This window comes from Suncus etruscus, chromosome 17 (assembly GCF_024139225.1).
Source record: "Suncus etruscus isolate mSunEtr1 chromosome 17, mSunEtr1.pri.cur, whole genome shotgun sequence".
NCBI lineage: Eukaryota > Metazoa > Chordata > Mammalia > Eulipotyphla > Soricidae > Suncus > Suncus etruscus.
In genome coordinates, this window is record NC_064864.1 from 67,173,589 (window position 1) to 67,201,178 (window position 27,590).

General features: G+C 49.3%; 1 protein-coding gene across 8 annotated transcripts in view; it reads right to left on the minus strand.

Moving 5' to 3' along the window:
• Positions 1 to 27,275, minus strand: part of FGFR2 (fibroblast growth factor receptor 2) — a 95,704-nt gene extending 68,429 nt beyond the window's left edge. For 3 of the 8 annotated variants that reach the window (XM_049764436.1, XM_049764432.1, XM_049764430.1), the window contains exons 1-3: positions 27,014 to 27,275; positions 7,929 to 8,195; positions 6,590 to 6,664 (exon numbers count right to left, since the gene is read on the minus strand). In XM_049764436.1, coding sequence (XP_049620393.1) covers positions 6,590 to 6,664; positions 7,929 to 8,195; positions 27,014 to 27,179 — 508 coding nt within the window. In that variant the 5' untranslated portion in view covers positions 27,180 to 27,275. The remainder of the gene's footprint in view (positions 1 to 6,589; positions 6,665 to 7,928; positions 8,196 to 27,013) is intronic. The other 5 variants (XM_049764429.1, XM_049764428.1, XM_049764435.1 and 2 more) reach the window with 3 other exon arrangements.
• Between the last annotated feature and the right edge of the window lie 315 nt (positions 27,276 to 27,590).

Here is a 27,590-nt window from a genome sequence, read left to right on the forward strand (position 1 = left end):
GAGGTCTCAGAAAGTTCAAACTACCAGCCCTCCCATCTTCCAGCACAACACAATTCATCTGTTTTCAGTTTTACAGAAACTAAGAGAAAACAAATCTAACACACGAGGGAGATGTGAGTGAGGGTGTGACATGGGTAGGCAGAAGCTTATGGGAAAAATTCCTTGCAAACAGCTTGCTGTCTAGCAAATCATGGTGGGGGAAAGGACAGGAGGCCAGAGAGTTAGCACAACAGGGAGGGCACGTAACTTGCACACAGCTGGCCTCGGTTCAATCTGTGATACCCCATAGGGTACCCTGAACACCGTCAGGAGCGATTTCTGAGCACAGAGCCAGGAGTAACCACTGAGCACCACAGGCTATGGCTCAACAAACAGAAACAAACATCATCATCATCATCAACAACAACAACAAAAATAGCAAGCAAATGATCCACATGGGTAGGAGAATGCTTGGTTCAAGGGTGAGATGGGACCTGCTGCCCATGAGGGGTTCTGGGGGTGGAGGGGCCTCCAACAGCTGCAGCACCAGTTTCAGGCTCAGTGTGAAGCCCCCAAACTGACTTCCCCTGGGATTTTCTTCACAACAAAATTTCAAAACCTTGGGAAGTCAGGGCATTTTGTTTTTGTTTTCTTGTTTGCTTTCCCTTCCTAAAAGTTTCAGTGAAACCAACATTTAACCCACTTAGATATAATCTTTGGAGGGAAAAGAAATCCCAATTACAGGAGAGCAAAACTCTCAGGTTCAGCAATGAAAGAAATTTGAAATCTCAAGCCAAGTACCTTCACTTTCCATGTGGCTTCCAAAAGAGTGGTTTTGTTTGTTTTTTTGGTGTTTTTTGTTTTGTTTTGTTTTGTTTTGTTTTTTGCCTTTTCCCCAGCTATAGAGTTTGGATATCTACAGACACCTAGCAGACAGGTTTCAACAGGAATAAAGTCCAAATAGTGCTCGTTCTCTCCCTCTCTCTCTCTAGTAAAAATCATTTTTTAGTATTTTCCATTTTGTAAGTTATTTTTTATTGCTTGAATGTCTATGACTTATGATGCAGTTGATGACTGTTTCGCATGCACATAACCACATCATCACCAGGGTACATTCCTGCCCCCATGGACCCCACTGCCTCTCCTTTTTCCACTGCCCCCCAAAAGCTAACACCACTAACTCAGTTGTGGGACTCTGTTCCCCTGTTATCTTGCCTTTGGCCCCTTTTGCTCCCTTGCTGTGGATCTTTAAGGATCTCTGAGAGATCATCCTGTGTCAGTTCCTTTCCTTCTAGCTGCCTCACTCAGCACATGAGCCTCTAGTTCCATCCATGTTGCTCTGATCCAGAAAAATCTTGATACCACTTTCTCACTCTGAGTTCTCTTTGTGAAACCAGCCAAGCTGAACTTGTATCAATCCATCACAATCTCCCCAAGAACTCAGTCATGGGTAGTCAGAAGCATTAATCATTAATCACTGCACCCCAGGCTGGAGGGCAGCGCTCAAAACTATGTTCAGATAGAACCCCTTACAGGCTATCAGTAGCTGGATAATGCTGGAATCTAGAGAGGGATAGTGATATTCTCAGAAGCTGACCGCCACACCGGGACCCCAGGAAACTCCTCAACCCAGGTGCATTGCCCAAGTTCCCTTTGGAAATGGCCACTGTTTTCTGCCATAGATAATGCTATGGTTTCCGAGCATTTGGATTAATAATCCTAATATCACAAGATTATTTTCATCTGTAAAACATGGAGGCCTGGTGTGAGGTTGGCTGTCTGTTTAAATAGGACCAGAGAAGGCCACTGTGTGTGTGTGTGTGAGAGAGAGAGAGAGAGAGAGAGAGAGAGACAGAGAGACAGAGAGACAGAGAGACAGAGAGAGAGAGAGAGACAGAGTGACAGAGAGACAGAGAGACAGAGAGAGACAGAGAGAGACAGAGAGAGACAGAGACAGAGAGAAAAGCCAGAACCATTACATCAATCAACCCATTAACCCACTGGCAAAGCACAGAACAACAAAATGTTCTCAGATGCTGTGTTTTTTTAAAAGGACCTTAGGAACAAAGTGTTTGTAAACCTTAGGAAATAGTGATCTCACAACACACACACACACACACACACACACACACACACACACGAGGTGTGTAGGAGGACTGAAATTGCACAAAACATACATTCAACATCTATGCCCTCTGGACATCAAAACAATCATCCTTTGGTTCATAAACACTCCTGGGAATGGAAGGCAGCAATGTTACTACTGCCTGTAGATCAGCACTGCTCTGTGACAATTGGAAACCATTTGTCTAAGATACCCCACAATGTAGCCAGCCATACTGGGGACAACACAGAGGAACAAAAATGAGCCTGTCCATCCACCTGGGTCACAGAAGATGCTCTGCAGGGGAGCCAGACCTGGGGTGACAGAGTCCAGATCACTACAAACACTGCAGACATCACTACAGAATTTAAATCAGGATCAAAGAGATAGGATAGCGATAAAGTACTTGCATTGCAGGCAGACAGCCCCCCATTTCAGTCACTGGCACTGCATTTGGACCCCCAAGCACCATCAGGAGTGAGTCCTGAGCACAGCTGGACATGCCCAAAACCCTCACCATCCCCACACCAAAAAAAAAAAATCAAGTCAGGAGACAACAATAGCTCAGGCACATGTTTTGCATGCAGGAGGCCCAGGGCTGGTCCCCAACACTGCATAATACCCCACATGCCACAATCACAGAGCCAAGAACATCCCCAAGGGACTGCCCAGCTGTGGCCTCAAAACAAATTAAAACAAAAAAATCAAAGAGGGTCAGAGTGGTGGTGCTAGAGGTAAGGTGTCTGCCTTACAAGTGCTAGCCTAGGACGGACCACGGTTCAATCCCCCGGAGTCCCATATGATCCCCCCAAGCCAGGAGCAATTTCTGAGCTCATAGCCAGGAGTAACCCCTGAGCGTCCAAAGGGTGTGCTCCCCCAAAAAACATTTTTTTAAATCAAGTTAGCCTTCTGTATTTGCAAACATGAGTTTCATGGCCAAGAGTCAACACATCCTGCCTCAGTTGTCGGTTGACTTTTGTCACTATGACCTGTATTCGATCCAGTGCATAGAATCTACGGCAAACACTGGCCTTCCAGGCACTGACCAGCCCCCAGTCCCTGAGCTGTGACTTTGCAAACAGCAGGACAGGAGGACTGAAGTCCCTCTGCAAGAGAAGCCCCTTCTCAGCAGCATCATTGTCACCCAGAGTCACAAGCTTTCCAAAAGGGAGCACTTGCCAACCCACCAAGAAGCAGGTCTCACCCATCAGAAGACTCCAGAGAAAGTGAACGCATGTTCTCCAGGTGGCAGAAAATGCCAAGAACTTGGAGCTGTCACCATTTTCCTGTTAACCAGATCAGGCATTTGACACCTGAGGTAGCCAAGAAGCAATGGTGGTGGGCACCTCCCCTCTGCCAGCCTTGCCCATCAGCTGGGCCACAGCATTCCTTCACCATCTGCACAGGCTCTCAGCTGCTTGATCGCAGCCGGCCCAGGCTGCACCTGTGAATCTGACCCGTCTAATCACACCAACAGATGGCAGAGGCCAAAGAGCCAGCTAAGAATCACTATCACTTTAAATCGCATCTAGGGTTTCACGGGCACCAAGCAGAGCCCTTTCCCGACAGCGTATCTCGCTGGATGGAACAGCTAACACCAGCCCTTAATCACTGCAGGGCACCCTGTTTGGGGGCAGAGTTGATGTCATTCGAGAGCTAATTACAAAGATCCCGGGGTACAAGGTGAAGGCATGGCCAAGAGCAGGGTGTGCTGCTGGGCACGGATGGATGAGGGCTCTCGGGCTGCCAGGGCAAGGCAGCTTGGGGGGGCAGCGACAGGCAAACATGATGCAGCCTCTGAGATTGGACCAACACTCTTTATTGTTTGGTTGGTTGGTTTGGGCGCCATGCCCGATGGTGTTTAGGAGTTGCTCCTGGCTCTGCGCTCAGGAATCACTCCTGGCAGGCTCGGGAGACCCTATGGGATTCTGCAGATCAAACCTGGGTTGGCCACATGTAAGGCAAATGCTCTCCCTGATGAGCTATTGCTCTGGCCCCTGGACTAACATTCTTAGACCAATTGCAGAGTACCAGCCAGGAGGACAAAGCAGGTATGCCAACTAGCCGAGGTGGAAAAACTGGATGTCCTGGCCCCCTCAGTCTCCCCTGGCTATATGGGCACCCCAGGGATAGAGAAGGGAGTTCCAAGAATCTCATGCAGTGAGCTGACCACTGGCCGTGCACAGACTCACTGAATTTCCATCAATGAAAGAAGAAGGGCTGCTCTCCCCTCCTGGAGGGAGGATGGGGCATTGGTGGAGTCAGAAGTTGGCATAAAGCCTCGATGTCACAGCCATATCCAGAGAAAAAATCAAAAGCCACACATGCCCTGCCCAAGACTGCAGTCTGTGTAGACACCCACTACCAGGAGCATGTTAGTGCAGAATTATGCCAGCCTCCCCCAAACCCAGACATCGCTTGAAAGCACCTCTCCAGCCTCCTTCCCCTGCGCCAGGAGCCTTTTCACCTCAAACCCTAAAATCTGCTCGGGCCCAGCTGTAGAACAGTCCTCCCTGCCCAGGAGACCAGGAGTGCTTCCACTTGGGTGTAAATCAGTGCCCCCAAAGTCTGGGTAGGCAGTGAGGCTTGAGAATCTTCATTTCTGTGTTTCCAAATGATACTGATTCCTGAAGTCTAAGCCCTGAGCTTTCCTTTTACCTGAAAATGGAAAATCAAAATATTCCCCTTTTTGCCCAAGCTGTGAGAAGACTCCAGGACAAAAATCAATTCCCTACTTAAGGGCATATTATTTCCCCTGAGTCTTACCACATGGATTTTTTCTCTCTCCCTTTTGTTTTTTTTTTTTTTTTAAAGAATCCCTGGGGCCTATTTTAATAACTTGCTGTCCTATTACCCAGGCCTTGTTTAAATCAAGTCAGTGAAAATCCCTTTGGAGGAAATGGAGAAGGTAAAACCCAGGCTAAGAACACCAGCAAGCAAAGTGAAAAGAGTCTGGGAGCACTCCAGGATTGGGAGTATCCACGGTGATGCTCTACCTTCATTCTGGAGTCAACACTCGAAAGTGCTTATTGAGCTGTGATCTGTTCTGAACTAGCCCAGGATTATTGCCAGAAACTGTCAGTGTGACCTGTTTCACAGCTGAAGAAATAGGCTAGAGTGATAGTACAGCAGGGAGGGCGCTTGCCTAGCACAAAGCCGAACTTGGTTCAATCCCCAACATCCCATAGAGTCTCTGAGCTCCTCCCAGGGTGATTCCTGAGTACAGAGCTAGGAGTAACCCCTGAAGACCTATAACCTGCTCGAGGTACCCCTAACTCACAAGTGGAGAACAGATGAGAACTCAGGCTGCCTCTGCCTCAAGCCACCCATCTTCCCATCCTCTGTAGGCCCCACTGGGAAGTGTGCATGGGGGAGTCGAATGTGATGCCCCTGACCACTTTAGAACCATTGTCTATGAAGTGAGGAGCTCACCCCTTTCACCACTCGGCCAGCAGCAACATTTTAAAAGGCTCCCCAGAGGCTGGAAAGATAGTCCAGTGGGTAGAGTAACTGCCTTGCATGCTGCCAGTGTCAACCAGGGTTTCATCCCCCTATGATTTCCTTTTTTTTTTTTTTTTTTTTTTTTGGTTTTTGGGTCACACCCAAAGGTTACTCCTGGCTTTGTGCTCAGAAGTCACTCCTAGCAGGCTGGGGAGACCATATGGAATACCAGATTCAAACCATCCTGTGTTGGCCGTGTGCAAGGCAAATGCCTTACCGCTGTGCTATTACACTAGCCCCCTCCTTTTTTTATTTTAAACTTTATTTTTATTTATTGACTGATTGGTTGGTTATTGGGCCACACTCAGCGGTGCTCAGGGATTACTCCTGGCTCTGCACTCAGAAATCACCCCTGGCAGGCTGGGGACCATATGGGATGCCAGGATTCGAACTGGGTCCCTCTTGGGTCTACAGCATGCAAGGTAAATGCCGTATGGTTTCCTGAGCACCATCAGGAGTATAGAGTCAGGATCAAGTAACTCCTGAGCATTGCCAGGGTCTGGCACCAAAACCAAAATAAATAAATTAAGGGTCCCAAATCTCAGATTCTACATTGTAAACCAGCTGCAATAGCTCCCATGGCCTCAACCCACTAAAAAACCCCATCCCACATACACTCCAACATGCTCACACTTCCTTGGGGAAGGACGAAGAGAAGGAGAAACAAGAACCACTTGTGTGTGAATCCCAGCACCCCAATAGAGACAAAGAAAATCAGGAGGACCGACTGTGGCTCTGTGAGCTAAACGTCCCCCAACAGTCAGACAGCAGAGAGGAGGGGACACCACGGAAAGAGATGATGAGAGGCAGAGATGAACAAGGACACAGGAAGAAAGGACTGAATACGGAGCAAGGTGCAGAGAACAGCATTTATTCCAGATCTGAAAAGCTGGATGGAGAGAGCGGACGCCGGAGAAGGATGGACGAGGCACAGAGTAGGTCAGTGGGGACCTAGGACATGGGCAGGGGCCAGGCCCGTCCACTCTCTACTTAGCCTCTACTTACTCTTGCTGTTACTGGTCTCACTGACCGCATCCTCGGAGTCCGTGTCATCCTCATCATCCCCGGACGAAATGGCATCTGTTTTCAAAAAAACACAGCCACGGTTGCATCTTTGCCAGGCAAGAGGCTGTCATCAGTGTCTGCTCCATCCTGGGGCAGAAAAAGCCAACCCCAGGAGCTCCCACACAGAGGCTGTGTTTGGAAAATAGGGGTTTCAGCACCCCCTACTTTTTTCCCCTATGCTGCTGGCTTGGTCTATAGTGAGTAGCTCTGAGCTGGCCACCTGCATGTTATTCAAAACAGCCTCTGAAACTGGGAATGGTCTAAACTGGACTTCAAGCTTCCACGATATACCCAGGTCCCCAATAAACTCTGGTTCTCTCTGGAGAATTCTAGCCCACAAGCCCCTCTCTTCACAATTGAGGTGTTCCCTTTCTTAGAGGCAAGATGAGTGGCCAATTAAGACTGTGTGTGTGTGTGTGCGCGTGTGTGCGTGCGTGCGCACGCTCGGTGCAAGAGCGTGCTGCAGACTGCAGACTGTTTATTCACATTTGGGAAACAACTTTGAACTCAGCCCCAGACAGGCCGCAAGGTTCCCCACCCTCAACCACATGGACAGGGAAGAAAAAAGCAAGGAGGAAAACTCCTATTCAATTCGCTGGTTTATTGGTGATGCCTTTGGTGATGCCAGATCAAATCCAGGGACTCTTATGTACAAGACAAGTGCCCTAGTATCACCTCTTTGAATAAAAGACAACAAAATAAAAAATGCCCAGCCTTACCCTTTCCATCCTATTTTCTAAATGTTCAGGGTGCCAATAGGGTACCACTAGAGAGGGCAGGCTGGCTCGACTCTGACAACAAGAGCTGTGTACCCTTTCCATCCTATTTTCTAAATGTTCAGGATGCCAATGGGGTACCACTAGAGAGGGCAGGTTGGCCCGACTCTGACAACAAGAGCTGTGTTGGGTATGAGAGCTTCTGACTTTAACAACCAGCCTCTCTGTGGAATGGCACAACCTGTGTTGGACCTTCAAAAGTGGGTCCAAAACTAGCTGTGAGGGTCAGAATGATAGCACAGTAGGGAGGGCATTTGCCTATCATGCTGTTGACCCAGGTTCAATCCCAGGCATCCCAGGAGTAATTTCTGAGCTCAGAGCCAAGAGTAAGCCCTGAGCACCACTGAGTGTGGTCCAAAAAGCCAAAACCAAAACCAAAACCAAACTGTGAAGCTCTGCAGCATACAGTGCCTCAGTCCCACTAGTATTTCACTTGTCCAAAAGAGAATGTGTCCCCAGAAAGAGCTATGGAGAAGAGGAAGCGCAGGGCGCGGCCAACTCACCTGTGACATTGACCATGAAATAGACAGTCTCACTGTCTAGGGTTCTAGCAGCCGTGCAAGCATAGAGGCCGGAGTCTTTAGACGTGGCACCTTTTATCTGCAAGTATTCCCCAATAAGCACTGTCCTATTGTTGCGCCCCAAGTGTACCCCATCCTTAGTCCAACTGATCATGCCGGCATCTCTTAACAGACAGCGTAACTCTAGTGACTCCCCGGGTGCAGCCACGTAAACTTCCGGTTGGGAGATTTGGTATTTGGTTGGTGGTTCTGCAGAGAGGTGGGAGAGAAGATGGAGACAGATGGGAAGGAGGGAAAAGAGAGAAAGTCCAATAAAGGTCAGTGGAGGCCCAGGGATTCCCGGCAGTGGCAGCCCTGGTGTCTGCACCCCAAAGGGCCATGTGGGCCTCTCTCAAGCCCCAGGAAGCAGCCCTTCTGCACAGAGGGTCTGAAGCACCAGCTGAAGGAAAAAGTGTCTGGCAAAGCTGCTGCCCCTGCTCGGCTGCTGCCCCTGCTCAGCTTCTGCAAACCTGCCATCAGTGGCCATTTCAGCGCCTGTTTTGAACCCCAGAAATTTTATCATGGGGATGTGAGAACATGCATTGTGCCCACATTTGCAGCTCATGTGCCTACATGGACAGGTGCGTTGCACACATTTATGCCTGTTTTTTTTTTGCTCAAGATCAGGTTGAGCCAAATTAGCTCAAATGAAATTTTCCTTAAGGGGCCAGAGAGATAGCATGAAGGTAGGGGGTTTGCTTTGCATGCAGAAGGACGGTGGTTCGAATCCCGGCATCCCATATGGTCCCCTGAGCCTGCCAGGAGCAATTTCTGAGCACAGAGCCATGAGTAACCCCAAAGCAATAGCATCGTGGTAGGGCATTTGTCTTGCATGCATCTGACCTGGGATGGACCCGGGTTTGATCCCTGGCATCCCAGATGGTCCCCCAAGCCTGCTAGGAACAATTTCTGAACGTAGAGCCAGGAGTAGCCCTTGAGCACCACTGTGCATGGTCCAAAAACAAAACAAAACAAAAAATCTCAAAGAAGGACAGTGGACCCTTCCACAGAACTCGGCCATCTGCATGTCACTCATTCCCAGGCTGATCTGGGCACTTGGCTCTGGGCTGGCGTTAACTGGGAAAGACATGCAAGTTTTGATAAAATGGTTCATCTGGAGGTGGAAGCCACCCCCAGAATACACCCCCAAAAAAATCAACAACAGATTGCAGAGAGCAGACAGGTGTCCAGGTGGTCCCATTACCCAAGCACATCTGGCACACCAAGGCTGTGCCTACTCCAGGCATTGAGTCTTGCACCTCCCCCTGCCAGCCCTCCTTCCCTTGGGTGCCAGCTTCTTCAGACTGCTGCCTAGTCTGCAGGAGACCCCTTCCTCCCAAACCTCCCTGCAGGTTGCTTCTCTGACCACACCATGTCCAGCTTCCCCTGAGTTTCTTCCTCCATCAATTTCTGATGCCAGGGACCCCATCCCCCCAAACCACCTGAAAATCTGCCATATCTGCCACCTTCTGACCAGCACATTTGGTTCTACACCTGCCACCTTCTGACCAGCACATCTGGCTTCCAAACCCTCCACCCTCTGAGCAGAACATCTGGTACCAAACCTGCCACCCTCTGACCGGCATATCTGGTTACACACCCGCCAATCTCTGACCAGCACATCTAGCTCCATCTCAGAGAAAGAGGTAGTTCTCATGGCTCCAACATGGAAGGGACCTGATCACAGCCCAGAGGACTCCTGGGCATCCAGCCCACATTCTTCTGTGATGGGCGTGATTGGGGGCTGTAGCCGAGTGGGGAGAAGCAAACCAAAAAGAAAAGGGAGGTGAAGATCCACCCACCCCAGCTTAGGCTCCCTCCCAGACATCTGAGCCCACTAATAGAAACTCAGCGGATGTGCAGAGCCAGCCAATACACTGTGCTTTCTGGTCCTGCTGGCAATTGTCAGGGCACCCAGACAGACCCCTGGGCTCCCACTCACCTGCTCCCTAGCCTTGCCCTGAAGGAGCTGGGACAAGCTGATGGGGTTGAGATGTCCCAGAGGTGGTGCCCAATCTGTCCCTCCCACAGACACAGGCTACATCTCCCTGTTCCTGCCCCACAGCTCTGTGAAATACGGCAGCAGAGACAGGCCGAGAATTCCTCAGAGACTCACGATGCCTTTTATAGTAACACAGACCTTTCTGATCGATCCCACCTCTCCATCCCACTTTCAGCTGCTGGGGGGAGGGTTCGAGGGGGGAACGACAAAGACTCCAGCAGCACGAGGCCAGCACACAGTGCCTGTCCTTTCTGAGCAAAGCACACAACGCGAGGAAAGTTCTAGAGGCAAATTCACTACAAGCCAAATGCTCTTCAGAGTATTCCCAGAGAGAAAGATTCCTCCTAACTTTTGTAATATATAAAGCAAATTCAAGAAGCAAGAAAGCTGGTGAACGAACACACACACACACACACACACACACAACACTGGCCATTGCTGGCCCATGTGCCCTCCATCTGCCAGACTAGTAGGGCAAGGCATTTACTTTGTGGGCGGCCCATGTCCCTGCTGGCGGGTGCGGCCAGCTCTCTGCAGGGTGCGAGGCTGCACCTCTGACCTTTTCTCCAGAAGTTCCCACACCTGGCAAGCGCCCGCCAGTTGTCAGGAGTTTCTGGCCAATACATCAATATATCCACTGCACGGGCCACACAGAGCGAGTCAGTCTGTTGTGGGCAACTTCCTTCCTAGGAAGCTCCTCAAACACAGGAAGGAAGGTTCTAGAAGCAGCTCTGCATACACCAAATGCTTTTTCAGAACTTCCAGAAACAGATGGAAAATCAGTTTTATGCAGCTTTCAACAGAAATTCAAGTTCCCAAAGAAGGAAGAGAGCCTGCACATACCTGCCCCAAATTTGCACACATGCACATGTATACATATATGAACAATACATGTGCATGTGTGTGATGCATGTACGTATGTGGGCACATGCACTTGTGGGTACATACATGATGCTCACCGGGGGTTCACAGGAACTCTGACCTGGCAGAGAAGAAAACTGAGGTGGGATTCCCCCTTGTCCACTCACTGGCAAATCCTGAGAGAGGTGGCAACGTCAGGTGTGACTCAGGCTGATGTCACTGGGGCCTCTCCGGGCACAAGGAGGCATCGTGGGTTGGGGGATAAAGGGTCCCTAGAAACCTGACCGCATCAGAGAGTGATGGTGGGGTTTCCTATGAGTACATGGAGAGTCCCAGGAGGGCCCTGAGATGCCCCCAGAGGCTACAAGGGCAACCACGACACTGCCAGCCCAAGGACACCCTCAGGCCATCACTTTTCATCTTGGCTGCCCAGAAACTTCCCCTTGCGGTTTTTGCAATGACGCCTAATGCAAACAGAGAACAGATGGGAAGCCCGTGTGGAGCACTGTCCTCGCCCCAGGAGGGGGTGGGGGGCTGGAGGGGCTAGGGAAGGAAAAAGCGCAGACATCCTTCCAACCAAATGGCCAACAGGCCACCTCACCACACCACCACCATGCCACAGTTTTCCGCACACTGCCCAGCAAACCTGGCAGTGGCCACTTTAGGCAGGACAAAGCTTCTCAACTTCATGATTATTCTATGAGCTGCATGAAGCCCAGGTTTGGTCCCTAACTCTGCTTGGGGAGTGAGCCTAGGATACACACACCAGAAGTAGAGCCCCAGAGCACTGCTGAGTATGGCCCCAAAGTAAAAGAAACAGACATAGCCCAGGTGGGAAACAGGAGCCCCAAGAAATCACAGTGTCTGCTGGATTACACACACACACACACACACACACACACACACACACACACACACACACACACACACACTCAAGAGTGTTCCAAGCCCTTGGCACATTCCTCCAAAAAGGAAAGTGACCAAATCCATAAGGCATATGGAGAACACACAGGCAGAACCTCATTACACTAAAGCCAGAGGCATCTTCAAGGATAAAACAGCACTGATCGAGCAAGTAGGAGCAAAAATAGGGAAAGGGGACAGTGTTGAACTATGACCTTCTGCACCTCAAAGGAACACAAACTAAAACGCAAAGACTACCCACAGACTGGGAGAAATTATTTGCACACTGCTCATCTAATAAAGGAATAATATCCAAGTGGGCCAAAATGATAGCAACAGTGGGAAGGGTGTTTGCCTTGCATGTGGCTGACTCGGGTTCATTCCCCAACATCCTATGTGGTCCCCCAAACATGCTCGACTGTGATTTCTGAGCACAAAAATCCAAGATATCTAGAGCTCTAGAAGAATGTTACAAGAAAAAAAAATCACTCAACCCAAATGCCCGAGAACTGATGACCAGGGAACCGATGACCAGGTTAAGTTAAGATGAATTCCACTCCTAGTGAATACAATGCAGCCATGAAAAGGATGAAGTCAAGAACTTTGCTGCTACATGGATGAATCGGGAGAGTGTTGTGCTGACTGAAAGGACTCAGATAGAGACAGGCAGGTTCAGAATGATGATACTCATTGCGGGTATAAAGAAATTGAGTAGAAGAAAGCACGAGTAACAAAACTGTAGGGCAAGAGAACTAAGTAGAAAGCCTGTCACAATGAATAGAGAGAGGATAGATCAGGGAAGGGACCAGTATGACAAAGACCACTGTGATAGTGTTGGAGGGAAATGGTCACTCCAAACAAGAAATGGGTCCTAAAAGAAGGGAAAGTGATAGGTGTAATACTATCACATGGGAACAGTATTGAAAATCATGATGTCTAAGAAAAAAGTGCCTACTGTAGGGCCCAAAGCAGTGGCACAAGCATTAGGGCGTTTGCCTTTCACGCACTAACATAGGACGAACCGTGTTTGATCCCCCGGTGTCCTATATGGTCCCCCAAGCCAAGAGCGATTTCTGAGCACATAACCAGGAGTAACCCCTGAGTGTCACCGAGTGTGGCCAAAAAAAACAAAAAAAGAAAAAGAAGAAAAGTGCCTACTACAGAGACAGACTGGGGGAGAGAGGGGAAACTGAGGACACAGGTGGAAAGAAGGAACAGGTGCTTGGACGTTTGTATCACTCAAATCATGCATAGCATTGTGACTTTGTAATTCACAGCAATTCCATTTCTTGTTTGTTTGTTTTTTGAGGGGGTGGACACCCAACAGCACTTAGGGGTTACCCCTGACTCTGTGCTCAGAAATTACTCCTAGCAGGCTCATGGGTCCATATAGGATGCCAGGGATTGAATGCGGGTCAGCTGTGTGCAAGGCAAATGCCCTCACCACTGTGCTATTGCTCCGGCCCCTAAATTAATTTTGCTTGTTTGTTTTTTGGTTCAAATTCGGCAGCTTCAGGGGTTACTCCTGGCTCTACGCTCAGAAATCGCTGCTCCTGGCAGGCTCAGGGGACCATATGGAATGCCAGGATTCGAACCACCATCATGCATGCATGCAAGGTGAATGCCCTACCTCCATGCTATCTCTCTGGCCCTAAATTTTTTTTTTAAAGAAAGGAACATGAGTGACATGGGGCAGGTGAAAGGGGCTGCGTCTAAGCAAGAGTGCAGGCTGGGACTCAGAAGGGACTCAGACTACGGGGGACCCACCCTTCCAGCCTCAGGCCTAGTATTCCTAGGACTCCTAGTGTATCCCCCCAGAACTGTCACCTTGTATTGGAGATAGAAACTCAGATCTGGACAGAGAAAACACACAGGAGGAACAAGAAGGGACCCATGGCACCAGGCAAGGCACTCATCATGTATGTGTGTGTGTGAGCATGTGACATTTGCTGGTGTCTGCACATGACCTACACACACAGGTACAGCCTGTGTACCTGTGCATGTATGCACCTGTGTGTGTGCTCCCCTTCCTAAGAGCAATGAGTCAAAGAGCTCCTCTGAGAAACCCTGTCTTTCCCTACACCCCTGCTCCAGGGCACGAGCTCTAAATTCCATCCCTGGTCCTGGCTGCATTCTCATCTCCTCATCTCTGTAGCTCAGCCAAGTCCCTGCTTGCAGGCTCAGATTTCTGCCTGCCTCGGGGACACATTACCTGCGTGGCCACTGAGATACCTGGACAAGCAAGTGACCTTCCACCTCACCTGGATCCTGTTCATTGGCCACAAGCCATCACCAAGTGCCCAAGGCCTCCGAATTCTCTTCTCTTCACACCAACCCCACATCCCTGCCTCAGTGAATTCCAATCATCTCTGAAGCAGGTGACAAGAAAACTCAGCCTGGTTACTGTCACTCTTCCCACACCTGTTAGGCTACAACCAGCAGGCCCACGGGAACCATCTTCAGTTTGTCTAATATGGGAATCTCTACGCACTGCCCTGACTTCCCAGCAAACTTTACAAGCCAATGGAAACATTAGTAACGTGGTCTCGACTGACATTAACCATCATGAATTTCTTTTTTTTTTAATTTATTAATTAATTTTGTATTTTGGTTTCTGGGCCACACCTGGTGACAGAGCTCAGGGGTTACTCCTGGTTCTGCTCCAAGAAATTGGCCCTGGCAGGCTCGGGGCACCATATGGGATGCTGGGAATCAAACCTGGGTCTGTCCACACCTTACTGCTGTGCTATCACTCCAACCTTCATGAATTTCTAGAAAGTTCATCCAGGGCTCTAAAGGCCTCAGGATCTTACAGACCCTGTTGGACCCTGTCAACAAGGAAAGGGGGACTGCCTTAAAGCACCATCTTCTCATATCCAGCATGTATGGTGAGTCTCAGGAACCTCAAGGAAATTTCTTGGGAGGAGGATCCTGGCAGGGCCTGAGAATAACCCACCACAACCTCACAGCATGGTAGGAAAATCCCACATACCTACAGCAAGAGTCCAGGAGTACCCCCATCAGTTTGAGGATTGGGGCTCTAAAAGGGGGTCACCAGAATGCCCTTCAGAAAGTGTTTCCCCAATCCAGGGATCAACTACATTCCAGGGACAAGAGTTCAGGGACTAGTAGTCACCATCCCATGTGGAGTCCTCCTTGAGCGTCCCCAATACCACAGCTATGGTCACTCCCATCTTGAAGTTAAGCTGAAAAGTTAAATCAGTGGCCACTCACCTCCTCCCCAGACCTTGGTCCTGGCTCCCCCTTTATCATGCATAAAAGTGCCCCCGCCCCAGAAGAAAAGAGGGACCAGGAAGGAGGAGGCAGCCAGCCCGCTGCTTTTTCAACTCTGGACCTTAGGGGTTATTGTTCAGCAAGTTTACTTAAAGGGCTGGGTCTTTCTCTCTCCAGCACCCCAGCTCTGAATTGGCTGAGCTTGCAACTGTGACCCCCAAGACCCCTCCAAGCTGCATCCCAACCATTTGCAAGTGAAGGGGCAGGCAGCTGCTGCAGGAACAGATGGGCCTGCTCATTTGAATGAGTTTGATGTGGCAGCCGGGCAGGGCAAGTTCAGGCCTGGCCTGTTCAGGCTGCAGATCTCTAGCCTAGGGGGGTTTTTTGGCAAGCAGAGAGGGGTTAGCTGTCAGGAGAGGTGGCAAGGCGGGGTGTGGGGTAGGAGGGTCATGTGCGAAGCTGGCTTTATCCCCAAGACTCAGAAAGATCTGAAAACGAGAAAAGATGACTTTTTTTTTCTCCAGATAATTTGCAGAGAAATGATGCCACTTGCAGGGAAAAACTCTGGGATTCAGGAAATTCCAAATGACAAGAGGCAACAGAGGGGAACTAAGGGCTCCCCTTCTCGAAGCCCTCAGGCCCATTCTGCAGAGAAGTAACTGCCCTGGAGATTTTTTGGCGGGGGAGGGGGGAGTATGGAGGGGGGGACACACCTGGCGGCACTTGGGATTTCTCTTGACTCTGCACTCAGAAATCACTCCTGGTAGGCTCGGAGAACCCTATGGGATGCCGAGGATCAAATTCAGGTTGGTCATGTGCAAGGCAAATATCAACCCCGCTATGCTATGGTTCCAGCCCCCAGTCCTAGAACTCACAAACTCACAAACTCATGCAACAGCCTCAGCCTTCAACATGTGGAGGCCACGCATGGGCCATGCTCACTCAGGGAAACAACCTCTTCCTAAGCACACCCCAGTGGACCCTCCTTTTTTTTTTGTTTGTTGGATTGGGTGTTTTTTGGCTTTTTGTTTTGGTTTGGGGACCACACCCAGCAGTGGTCAGGGGTTACTACTCCTAGCTCTGCACTCAGAAATTACTCCTGGCAGGCTGGAGGGGTGGATGAGACCTTTGGAATGCCGGGGATCAAGCCTGGGGCGCCATGTGCAAGGCAAACACCCTCCCCACTGTGCTACCACTCCAACCCTCCAGTGGACACTCTTTTAAAGCCAAGTCTGTGTGCCTTGAAAAGAAGTATTTCGAGGTTCCAGGTGAGGGTATCAAGGGCCGGGTGGTCTCTGCTCACCGTCTGACTCATGTCCCCGATCCCCCTAACATCCCCCTGACATCCCCTGACTGTTTAAAAGAACCTTTAGAGCAGCGTTGAACACAGCTGAGAGTGGGGGGAGGGACCACAGGACAGGGGGCACTGGGAAAGGGGGTTGCTGATGAATAGGGAACCGCCCCCAGGACCAGATTGCAGAAGAAACCAGCTGGAAGACCTCACCCCGCCCCCGCATCTCACCCAGCCTGTCCCACCAATGACCCCAGCTTGTCTCACACCCCCTGCCCTGGTTCTGACACCCTAGCACACTGCCCTCCTTAGAGAGAGGGTCCCCTGATCCCTTGGAGACCAGCACTGATTGCCCTTGCCAGGACCTTCACCCTGCATTGGAACTGGTCCCCCATTTCTGAGACACTGTGCCAAACGCTTCTCTCAAACAAGACTTGAGACTCTTCTGCCTGCCTTGGGAAATTTGGCAAGTGGGAAGCATCCCTAGCACTGATTGAGGGAAGGGGGTTAAATCAGAACAGCAACCACTGGAAATGGGCTCTAGACCTGCTGGACCAACCAGATGTCTCTGCCTGCCAGGGCTGCGCCCCTATCACCCCATTTAAGAGAACTTGACAGGCTGAAGGAGGCCCAAGTTTGATCCCCGGCACCCTCTATAGTCTAAAGGTTTTCTAAGGATTTGGGGGTGTGTGAGCCCTGACCACTGAACCAAGAGGAGCCCCCGAACACCACTGGGGATGTGACCCAAAAGGCAAATACTAAAGGAGAGAAGATGCCTCCTTCCAGCCAGACACTCCAGCCTCTCCCACACTGGACGTCCTAGTACCACTGACCCTAGGCTGCTGTGCATTGGCACTGCTCGAGACCAATGCAAAGGGCAGCTGCACTTTCCACCCAGAGACTCAGAGGGCACTTGAACCAGCCAACTGAACTTGATTTCATAAATGGTGCCTTTGGCCCCCAAGAGATACGTAGGTAGAGCGCTCCCTTAGCCTGCTCATTCTTGGGATGCTTGTCCTTTCTTCCCTTGTCTCAGTCAGGAGAAGGACCTGGCAGGTGGGCAGGCCTTGACCCTGGCCATTTCCATAGCCGCAGACCCATGAGTCAGCTACCCAGTTCCCCAATGCTGGGGACAAAAGCGGGACTCCTGAGTGGGAGTCCTGGAGCAAGGGGCCAGGAGCATGTGTGGTGAGCGAGCAGAGGTCAGGGAGCAAATGGCAGGGCTGGACATGGGTCACCTGACTGAGCAGGTCACTACTGGGCAGTGTCCCTGGGTCTCGGGCAGGTGCAGCAGGAGAAGGTGATAAAAGTACCTTCCCGAGGTCATTCTAGAAGGCTCACAAGGTGCCTTCTGGGAAGTTTTTAACAGCAAAAGGAGCTCCTTGGAACATCTGGAGGGGAAATGGTGAGGCTCAAGGACAAGGGAAGTGGGCCAATGACAGAGGTCAGGGGTGCCTACAAGGGCCACAATGGCGTTCTGCAAAAAGACCATTTCTCAGGAGACCAGCAGCATGAGAAAACAGCTCAGGTGTGCCAATAAATCTGCCTGCTGCCCAGGGTGACATGGCTCCTAACTTTGGGAACCATCTCATGATCTCCGAGCACCTCCTGAGAAACGGGCTGGATCATGGGGATCAGAGACAGAAGGGGCTGCCTAGATGCTCATAGAACTGGTTTCAGGCTTTACAAGAAGGAGGCCAAGGGTTCCCTGAACAACCAATCCCCTAGAAGCTGAGCAGGAGGAGCCCCAAGCACCACCAGGTGTGTCCAAATCAGAGGAGCAAAAGATAAGAAACATCTATATTCAGATACATAATAAGGTGCTGGATACATGGAGGCCCTTCTACACAAAGTGAACAATCCCATGGGGGCAGAACATGCCAATAACCACAGAGCCCCTCAGCCACCAGGCCAGGATTCCCTCCAACTTCCAAGAGCCCCCTTCCATGGGCCATAGAGGCCAACAGTCTATGTGTGCAGGGGCACCCTGCAGGCTACAGGCAAAATCACTGCAGCTAACAACCATAGATGAACATGCTAGGAGCTGCCTCATCAGCCTGCACAGCACAGCCCCTCCCTTGAACCCCCCAACAATGCCATCACCTGCCCTCCCTCCCCCTGCACATCAGTTTGGCTTTTGGACTTTCAGGACCACACCAACCAGTACCCAGTGCTTACTTACTCCTCACTCTGTACCCAGGGATCACTCCTGGTGGGTTTAGGGTCCCATTTATATATATATATATATATATATATATGGTGTCTAAAAGAACCCAGCTGTGTGCAAGGTAAATGTCCTACTCACTGTGCTGTTTTATTGGCCCTCACAGTCCCCAGTGGAAGCCTCATAGCAAACTCCTTCCTTGTCAGTATGTTCCACATCTCCTGAAGGCAGGATCCCCCTCAGCTTAGCGTTTAGCTGCAACAGATTCAATTGTTGGGGCTGCAAGTACCTGGATCTTTTTCAAGTTAAGAATTTGCGGGGCTGGAGAGATAGCATGGAGGTAAGGCGTTTGCCTTTCATGCAGGAGGTCATCGGTTCGAATCCCAGCGTCCCATATGGTCCCCCGTGCCAGCCAGGAGCAATTTCTGAGCGTGGAGCCAGGAATAACCCCTGAGCACTGCCGGGTGTGACCCAAAAACCACAAAAAAAAAAAAAAAAAAAGAATTTGCAAAGGCTCCAGATAATGAGGAGTTAGAGACAAATCTTCAGCCTGGGTTCTCCTTTCTGTTTTAATTGATATCAATGCCTCCCAGATTTCTCATTGCATATTATAGGGTAAATGTCCCTGAAATATTGGTTCCAAGTCCTGACTTTGGCAGGAAGTGGGGTGGGGCAGAGAGGAAATGAGCGTTTACCAACAGCAACAATAGAGCAGAGAGCCCTGAGCTTCCAGTTAATCCCCAGAACCCCTGGTCCAGAGGCTTTATCAGACCCAGTCTAGATAAAGAAAGGGAGTCTCACCCAGGTTATCTAACTTCTCCAAGGTCACAGGACCAGTGAAGAGAGAAATTCAAGAGATTCAAGCCTAATTTGCTGAGTTCTACAAGACCAACTGCCTGCTAGAAGTTTGTGTCTCCAAAAGCACCATTCAAGCATCATTCAAAATGACTGAATTTGGGGGCCGGAAGATGACTCAATGGCTTGAGCAACCTGTTTTGTAGGCCAGAGACCAGGTTAAACCCTGGTACCCTGTGGTTCCCTCCCCTGACTCCAGCACTAAGAAATGACCCCAAAGCACTAACCAGCATTAGTAGGGTGTGACCCAAACATAAAACAAATGATTGGATTCATGGGGAGGAGAGATAGTAAGGACTAGAGCAGGGGGTCTCAAACTCGAGGCCCGAGGGCTGTTTGCGGCCCTCCATACAACGTTCTGTGGCCCGTGGCTGGCCTTCAAATATCGCAGTATTCACGATTATTTGCTTACCGAATAATCGCAATAAAAATCACATTAGTAAGAAAAAGAATAGCATTAAACATTCGCATACCCCGAGCAGTTCCATTCGGGGTATGCAAATGTTTAATTCAATTTTTTGCAATTTTTTTTCTTACTAATGCGATTTTTTATTGCAAATATTCGGTAAGTGAAATCCCTGATGCGGCCCTGCTTCACCCCGACTTTGCCCCCTGCGGCCCCCAGGTAAATTGAGTTTGAGACCCCTGCGCTAGAGAGATAGTACAAGGGTAAAGGCACATGACTGGCCCTGGTTCATCCCTAGTATATGGTTGTGCCCTTCCCACAAGTCACCCCCAGCAGTGAAAGCCCTGAACACAGTTGGGTATGGGCCAAAACTCCTTCCATTCCAAACCCGCAAGGAAAAAAAAAAAAAAAGACATAGAATTCAGGTTCATTAAAGAGGATGATCTTGGTCTTTTTCATTTGTTTGTTTGTTTTTGTTTTGTCTTTTGGTTTGGGGGCCACACCAGCAGTGCTCAGGGGTTACTCCAGGCTATCTGCTCAGAAATAGCTCCTGGCAGGCACGGGGGACCATATGGGATGCTGGGATTCGAACCAACCACCTTAGGTCCTGGATCGGCTGCTTGCAAGGCAAACGTCGCTGTGCTATATCTCTGCCCTGGTCTTTTTTTTTTTTTTAGTAAATTTTTCAATTTGAAACACAAGTGTCCCTGAGGATACATCTATTTCATTGTTCACCCAGCAGAGAACGGAGACATAGTTAGGTGTGGAGGAGAGGCAGCACGCTCCTCTGAGGCAAAATCACTGCGATATGAATCTTCAAAGTTTAGGATTTTTCAGGTTTAAACCCAAAACTCACACGTGACCAAGATTCATTTTATAGGACATCCTCCCCAATTCCATCCATACTCAAAGATAAACTGTCCAATGTCTGACTTTCTTGGAACATTAGAGTCAGGTATATATGAAAAAACTTAACAGTAAATTTGGTGTCAAAAGAGGCCACCCATCCTAGTAACACAGGCATCCCAGTGTTCGCAAATAGCCGTGACAATTTATAGCGGGTCCAAGTCAGAGCTCAGAACTGAGTTCTTTCTTTCAGAAAGGGCTCCATCCATCATATAGATCAATACAAGCTTTGTCCTCAATCCTGAGTATAACCCACATTTTCCATAGAAGCTATTTTCATTTCCTCATAAAATATATTCACCACAACCTAAAGTACTACACACACACACACACACACACACACACACACACACACACACACACACACACACGCCTGCCTTTTCAGCAATAACTTGGACTCTTCCATTCTTGAGTTGGGCAAGACAAAAAAAAAAAAAAAAAAGACACTACCTGGCTCAAATGTGAAGTCAGAATACTGAAATTCCAGAAAGAAGCCAAAATGGTGTTAGATCCCAAAGTAGGCTTAAGGACAACCACTACCAACAGCTTTAGCCTTTTTTAATAGATAGCTTTTCCACTATCTGTCATACTGAAAGTTCGGGTATCTGTTCTGGTCTCTCTCTCTCCCTCTCTCACTCCACCTAAATAACCTAAAACCTGCCCATGAGAAAAGGTTTTTAAGGTCTTTAAGATCTTTAAGACAAGTCTTTAAAAAAGACCAGGCTCTGCTTCCAGAATCAATATCCTTCAGTTTGGGGAGATAAGTGGGAAATAAATGCCAAGTTCTATGAGCGGGGGCCAGAGAGTCTGTTTTCACAAGTCTAGTGGGGGTGGCTGCCATCTTGGATTTTCTCTCAGGAAAATCCCAGAAGGGATCCTGGAGAAGTGGAAGGGATAAGTCCAAGATATGCAGGACCAACACAGAAGCCCAAGGCTCTTCCAGCCAGCCAGCATCAAAGAATTCTGCCTCAGGCTTCTCACCCACCTCCTCTGGTTCCCTAATCCTAAAACAAGAAGGCTGCTAGGGCAAGCAAGAGGAAGTGGCCCCATAGTGTCTTCTCTTGGACTTCCCAGAAAGATAAACATTTTCCCCAAAGAGCCCATGCATGAGCTCTAACAATCAAGTTCAAGAGCCCCACCAGATCAAAGGCAATGGAACTCTCTGGGCTCACTGCCTGAAGCCAAAGTACTCAAAACCCATCCTTCAGGGAAGGCCAGACCTCACCACAGGAAAGCCAGAACTCAGGGAGAAGGACATCAAGGGGTGTGGGAACCTGAGTAACACCCAGGATTTCAAAGCTAGGAAAATTGGAAAAGCAACACCAGCCCTAAATCAAAAAAAAGAGGATATTTTTATGTTTTTTAAGCAAAATCTAAGGTTAACATTATCCTACAAGGGAAAATAATAATAATAATAATAATAATAATAATAATAATAATAATCATAAAACCTACTGGATCCAAATCACTTGTACAACCATCAACTTCCAACTGATTTCTTTTTTTTTTTTTTTTTTTTTTTGATTTTTGGGTCACACCCGGCATCGCTCAGGGGCTACTCCTGGCTCTATGCTCAGAAATCACTCCTGGCAGGCTCGGGGGACCATATGGGTTGCCGGGATTTGCACCATCTTCCTTCTGCATGCAAGGCAAACGCTTACCTCCATGCTATCTCTCCGGCCCCTAACAACTGATTTCTGATCTGTCCACCACAACAGTTGATTAAACCCACAGTGAACTGAACCAGCTGAGGTTCCTCAAGTCAGTCCCAAAACAAGTTCCCTCCTTTTCTTTAAAAAGAAAGAAAATTCCATAGAAGCAGACATGCAGAAACCTAAGCCAGACTCGGGAAAATGGTCAGGCAGCCTTTTAGCAAAGACCCAGGGTCAGTCAGCTCCCAAACAAACTCGAAGCAAGACAAGTACCCAGGCTGAGTCAGCAGCCAGACAACAGACCCCAAGCTCAAGGGCTACTGAATCCGTTTTATTGAGTATGTGAACATTAAACAAAACCCTTCCTGTTTAAACACTCCCTTAGTTATTTCATAACCATGTAATTATTCATTAAATCTGATATTGGAAACATCTCCTTCTGGATTGCTCTGCTTATTTCAATTCTCACCTTCCTCTGGTTGGAAAGAAACAAGTTTCAGTTATGTCCAAGTGGGAAACTATGGGCCTAGTTAATGCTCACTGTTTTAACTGGTCTCTCTCTCTCTCTCTCTCTCTCTCTCTCTCTCTCTCTCTCTCTCTCTCTCTCTCTCTCTCTCTCTCTCTCTCTCTCTCTCTCTCTCTGTCTCACACACACACACACACACACACACACACACATACACACACACACACACACACAGGGAACCGGTATAGAAAGTACACAAATAGCAATTCTTTTGGCTTGCCAGATTTTTGTTTGGGAAAAAAAAAAGGACTATGAAACACAGCTCTTTGTCTATGAATTGTGAAATGCTTTATATACTCATAAAGAATGTGTACTTCATTGTGTATTTAACTGCATAAGCCTGCGTTTGGCTTAATTGTCCAAGACTAAGTCCCTGTTCCTAAGCTAACTATCAAGTTACAGTCAACTCTTAAATATTAACACTCATATTGGGAACAAAGATGCAGATAATACAAAACAGAAGATTATTTTAAATCATTTGCTCATGGTATGTGGATATATTCTTTTCTTCTTCTTTTTCTTTGCTTTTAACTTGCAATTAAATGCGTATGGCTGATATTATGGCATTTATGATACTTCCAACAAAGGGCCTCAACCATCGAGGGGAAATGGAACTGAGGCAGAGGTTCCAAGGCCCCAGGTAAATCAAGCCCCATCTCAAACTCTTTGCCAGGAGACTTGGGGTGCTTTTCACACAACCTCATCTTCTCTCAGGAGTCCCCAAGAATCAGTTAAAATTTTAAAAAAATAAAAGCTAAGCAAATGACATGTGCCCAGGTTGCAGCTTTTTCAGAATCACACTTTGTGGAGGATGGGAAAGTAATTAAAGTGTTTGGCATTGGAAAGGCCTTTTTATTTGAGCTCCTACTGGGCTGGTATAAACAAGGATGGCACTAATGTCAACAGTGACTTTGTTAAGCAGAGAAGGTGACAAAGTCAGGGAGGAACTTGAAAGGGAGAACATGTGTCCTCCTGGGTGACCCCTCCCCACTGTCCTTTACATCATTAAAGGACATTAAATACTAATCTAATAAAATACTAATCAACAAAATTTAATGAAAATAAACAATTTGGTAAAATATGAATACTAATTTAATAAATACTAATAAATTAGTATTTGATTCATAAATATTCATCATGACCAGTAATACACAGGGCAGCCATTAGCATTGAGGAATAACAAGACTCTTTCATGGGCCCTGCTGAAAAGTTCACACCCTTCAGCTGGGCCCTGCAGGGGAGCATGACCAATTGAAAATAGTCACCTGTCACCCTAGCTAAGCAGATTCTGACATCTTCCAAAGGGCGTTTTCCTCATCAGTGAGTGGAGGTGACCCAACCCACTGGCACAACTGAGAAGTAGCTTGGAGGCCACAGTGGCAGGATGGGCTAGGACAAGGCAGTAGGGGAAACTGCCCAAAGCCAAACCCCTGGGGAAAGAGTTTCAGAGTGAGGGTGCAAGTTCCTTCCCAGAGTGGAAGGTCAGTCCCCTGCGTTTTTGGTCCGGCCCAGAGGCAAGATGGAAACTGAGCCTCCCCACAAGCAAACCCATATGGCTGCTAATACCATGTGTACCAGCAAGTCATGGCGGAGCCTAACCTAGAGGCCATCCAAGTTCTTGTTCAACCTAGCAAGGACAGACACACAGCTCCAATTTGGCAACAATAGAGCTGCCCAAGGCTGGTGACCTCTCAGTGTGCAAATCTCCTTTCCCCTCTCTAAGAAGGCACTAGGAAACCACTGCAGGCACCATAGCTGAATTCCAATATGGAAGCCCCCAAAGGCAGGATCACACACCAGGGCTGGGCCCACAGATAAGGAAAGTAGAGATCCCAGAAAAAACAAACATAACCGTGAAAAGACCAGAGAGGGGTCTCCTTGGGCCAGCGAGCATCTTTATCATGGTCTCTGAAAACCCGCTACTTCCTGGATTGAGAGAGCTGACAGGCCATCAATGGACCAGCCCACAAAAGGGATAAGAGCTGTGTTCCCAAGGTGGAAGAACCATGATTCCAGTGCACTTGGATGACCTGCCAGAAAGAAGGTCATTGAACCAAGGGATTCGAACCTGCTCATCCAGAGTATGAACATCATTTTATCCCTGTACTTTCAATAAAGACAAGTTCCATCACACACACACACACACACACACACACACACACACACCCCACCCCACCCTGAGGACACAGGGAAGCCCTAAGGTCCTGTGGGGTGGAGGGACTTTTCACAGTCTCCTCTCTGCAAGTTCTCATCTTCCTCCAAACTCATTTCTAGGGCCAGAGCATAGTGGGGAAGGCATTTGCCTTGCACTTGGTTGACCCAGGTTAGATCCCTGGCATCCCACATGGGTCCTCTGAGCCTGTCGATCACAGAATAATTTCAGATCACAGAGCCAGGAGTGACCTCTGAGTACAGCTGGGTATGGCCCAAAAACAAAAGCAAGAAACAACTCAATTCTTTCTAATACCTCAAAACTTGGATGTGAACCCCATGTGCCCAGCAAAAAATTAAAATGCCATAGCAGGATACTTGCAAAACTTTACCTGCAATTACAAGGAATTCAGGGGCACCTGATCCAGCACCCTGATTCCAGGCCAGTTACATGACCATCTCCGTTCCCACCTCACCCCTGTCCCACCTGTGGACAGAGCCTGAAACTCCCTCGACAACACAAAAGGCTCCAAGTGTCTACCAGGCCCATTTTACACTTTCCATGGTGATAACTCCCAACAATGCTGCATTTCAATGGGTGTCCAAATGATAAATGACAGTTTTCTCCCACCCTGGCAGCCTTTGGGCTCTCTCAATCCTTGGCTTGAGCCACCCAAGCAAGGAAAAAGCAGCAATTGGACAAACTCCATTTTCAATTTGCAAAAACAAAAGTACAGCCTGACTCAGAACCAACTGGGCAGCCTTCCCCCACCTCAGAGCTTCTTACCAATGTCTCTCCAGCATCCTCTATCATCTTCAGTCCTGGGCCAAGGAGGCAACCCACACACCCTTGCCACAGTATCAGCTACCCCAACTCCAACCCCGTCCTTGGAGGGGTTGGAGGTCAAGTCCATCCATCCAGTCAGAGCCGCCACCCCTTTCTCAGCAAGGGTAGGGGTTCAATCATATTACCCCAATACCTGGTGGTTTCAGGTACCCAGAGCGATTTGCTTTCTTACACTCATTCATGGGGGTGTCCAGGATCTCCACAGGAGCACCACTTTGTGCAAGATTATGGTTAATGTAGACACTGCCGAGATGACCTTTTTTGCTCAGTGTCCAGCACCCCTGGGCCCGGTGACGCCTCGTGGCATCACAGCACAGCTGATCCCAGGTCACTGCAGCTCAGAGGCCCCCCCCAAAAGCCAGCAGGCACAGGTGGGCAGCCGTACCCAGACTCATTGGGTGGTGCTGAGAGAGGCAGCCTCTGCAGGTTGGCTCTCAGGTTACTACCCGATTTTCTCCACGATGACAGACACTGCTGAACACCGCACCAGCTCTGCAGGCCCTGGGCAAGGGTGCGGGCCGGCCCCTGGCGCCTGCTCAAACCCAAACCCCCACCCCAGACCTGCCCCGCAGGATCTGGAAGTTCTCAGAGCTGTGAGAGACGCTGCGCACTTTCCATTTTTACCTAAAATAGTATCTGCTGCCTGGTGACGTAGCTCGAAAGAATTATGAATGACAAGGGCTAAGATTTTTTTTTTTCTGTTTTTAAAATAAAAGGCTCCGGCACTGAACTTCAGACGCTGCTTTCCCTCCTTTACACAATGAAAACAAAATGTCAGCATTTCAGATGTGGGTGCGTTCCGCCGCAGGTCCACAAATGGAAGGGGAGGTAGAGGGGGGCTAAAAAGTGATTGTGGACTCTCCTGAGCAAGATTTTCCCTCCCCTGCATGAAGAAGGCGGTGAGGACAGCAATCCCTCTGAGCAGCTCTTCTCGGCTCTCCCAGAGCCCCCCACCACTGCCTCACACCCAGCACAGACACATAACCAGAACCACAAACTGGGCCGCAGTAAGAACCACTAGCCCCCTTCTCTCCAGGTCCTGGTGGTCAGAGCTGACCCACTTCCACCCTCCCACCAAAAACGCACCCCACTTGCTCTCAGACGCTGAAGAAATCCAGGCACAAATGATCCCTCCATGCGGCCTGGGTCTCGCCTCCACTTCCCCAAGGCCGTCCCCAAACAACTTGGTGCCCCCACCCCGCGAAGAAGGTCGTGCAGAAAGTCACTTACCTTCGGGCTCCGAGGTGGTGCCGTCCACTAAATTGAAGGAGGGCCGGGCCAGGGACAGAGTTGCCATGGTGACCACCACCAGGCAGAACACACGCCCCCAGCCGACCACGGTCCTGGTGCCGATCCCCCGTCCTGGTCCATATCTCCATGTGGGCGGGAATCCCATCTGCTCTCTGGCTCTACAGCATGGACCCACCGCACCAATGCTTCAGCCTGGCTCACGAGGCGAGGGGCACCCGCCCTCCCTCCGCCGCCGCTGCCGCTGCTGCCGCAGCCTCTGGAGGAAAGAGAGTCAGCGCATCAGTGGGGTCTTCCCCAAAGAAAAAGGCCCTGCCTGCCAGCCCGAGGGGCGCACGGTGGCTTGGCAGCACGCAGGCACCAACAGCTCTCGGATTATCTGCACAGGCCTGCCATCGGCGGGGAAGTAAGTGGGAGTCAGGTGTGTCCAAAGGAACGGGCCACCAGATGCGCGCGCTGGTCTTGGCAAAAAGCAGACTTTTGAGCAACAGATCAAAGAGCAGTTCGAGGACCCGGAGACCGGCTGCCACTGAGTCCGGCCAAATGCACTTTCCTAGTT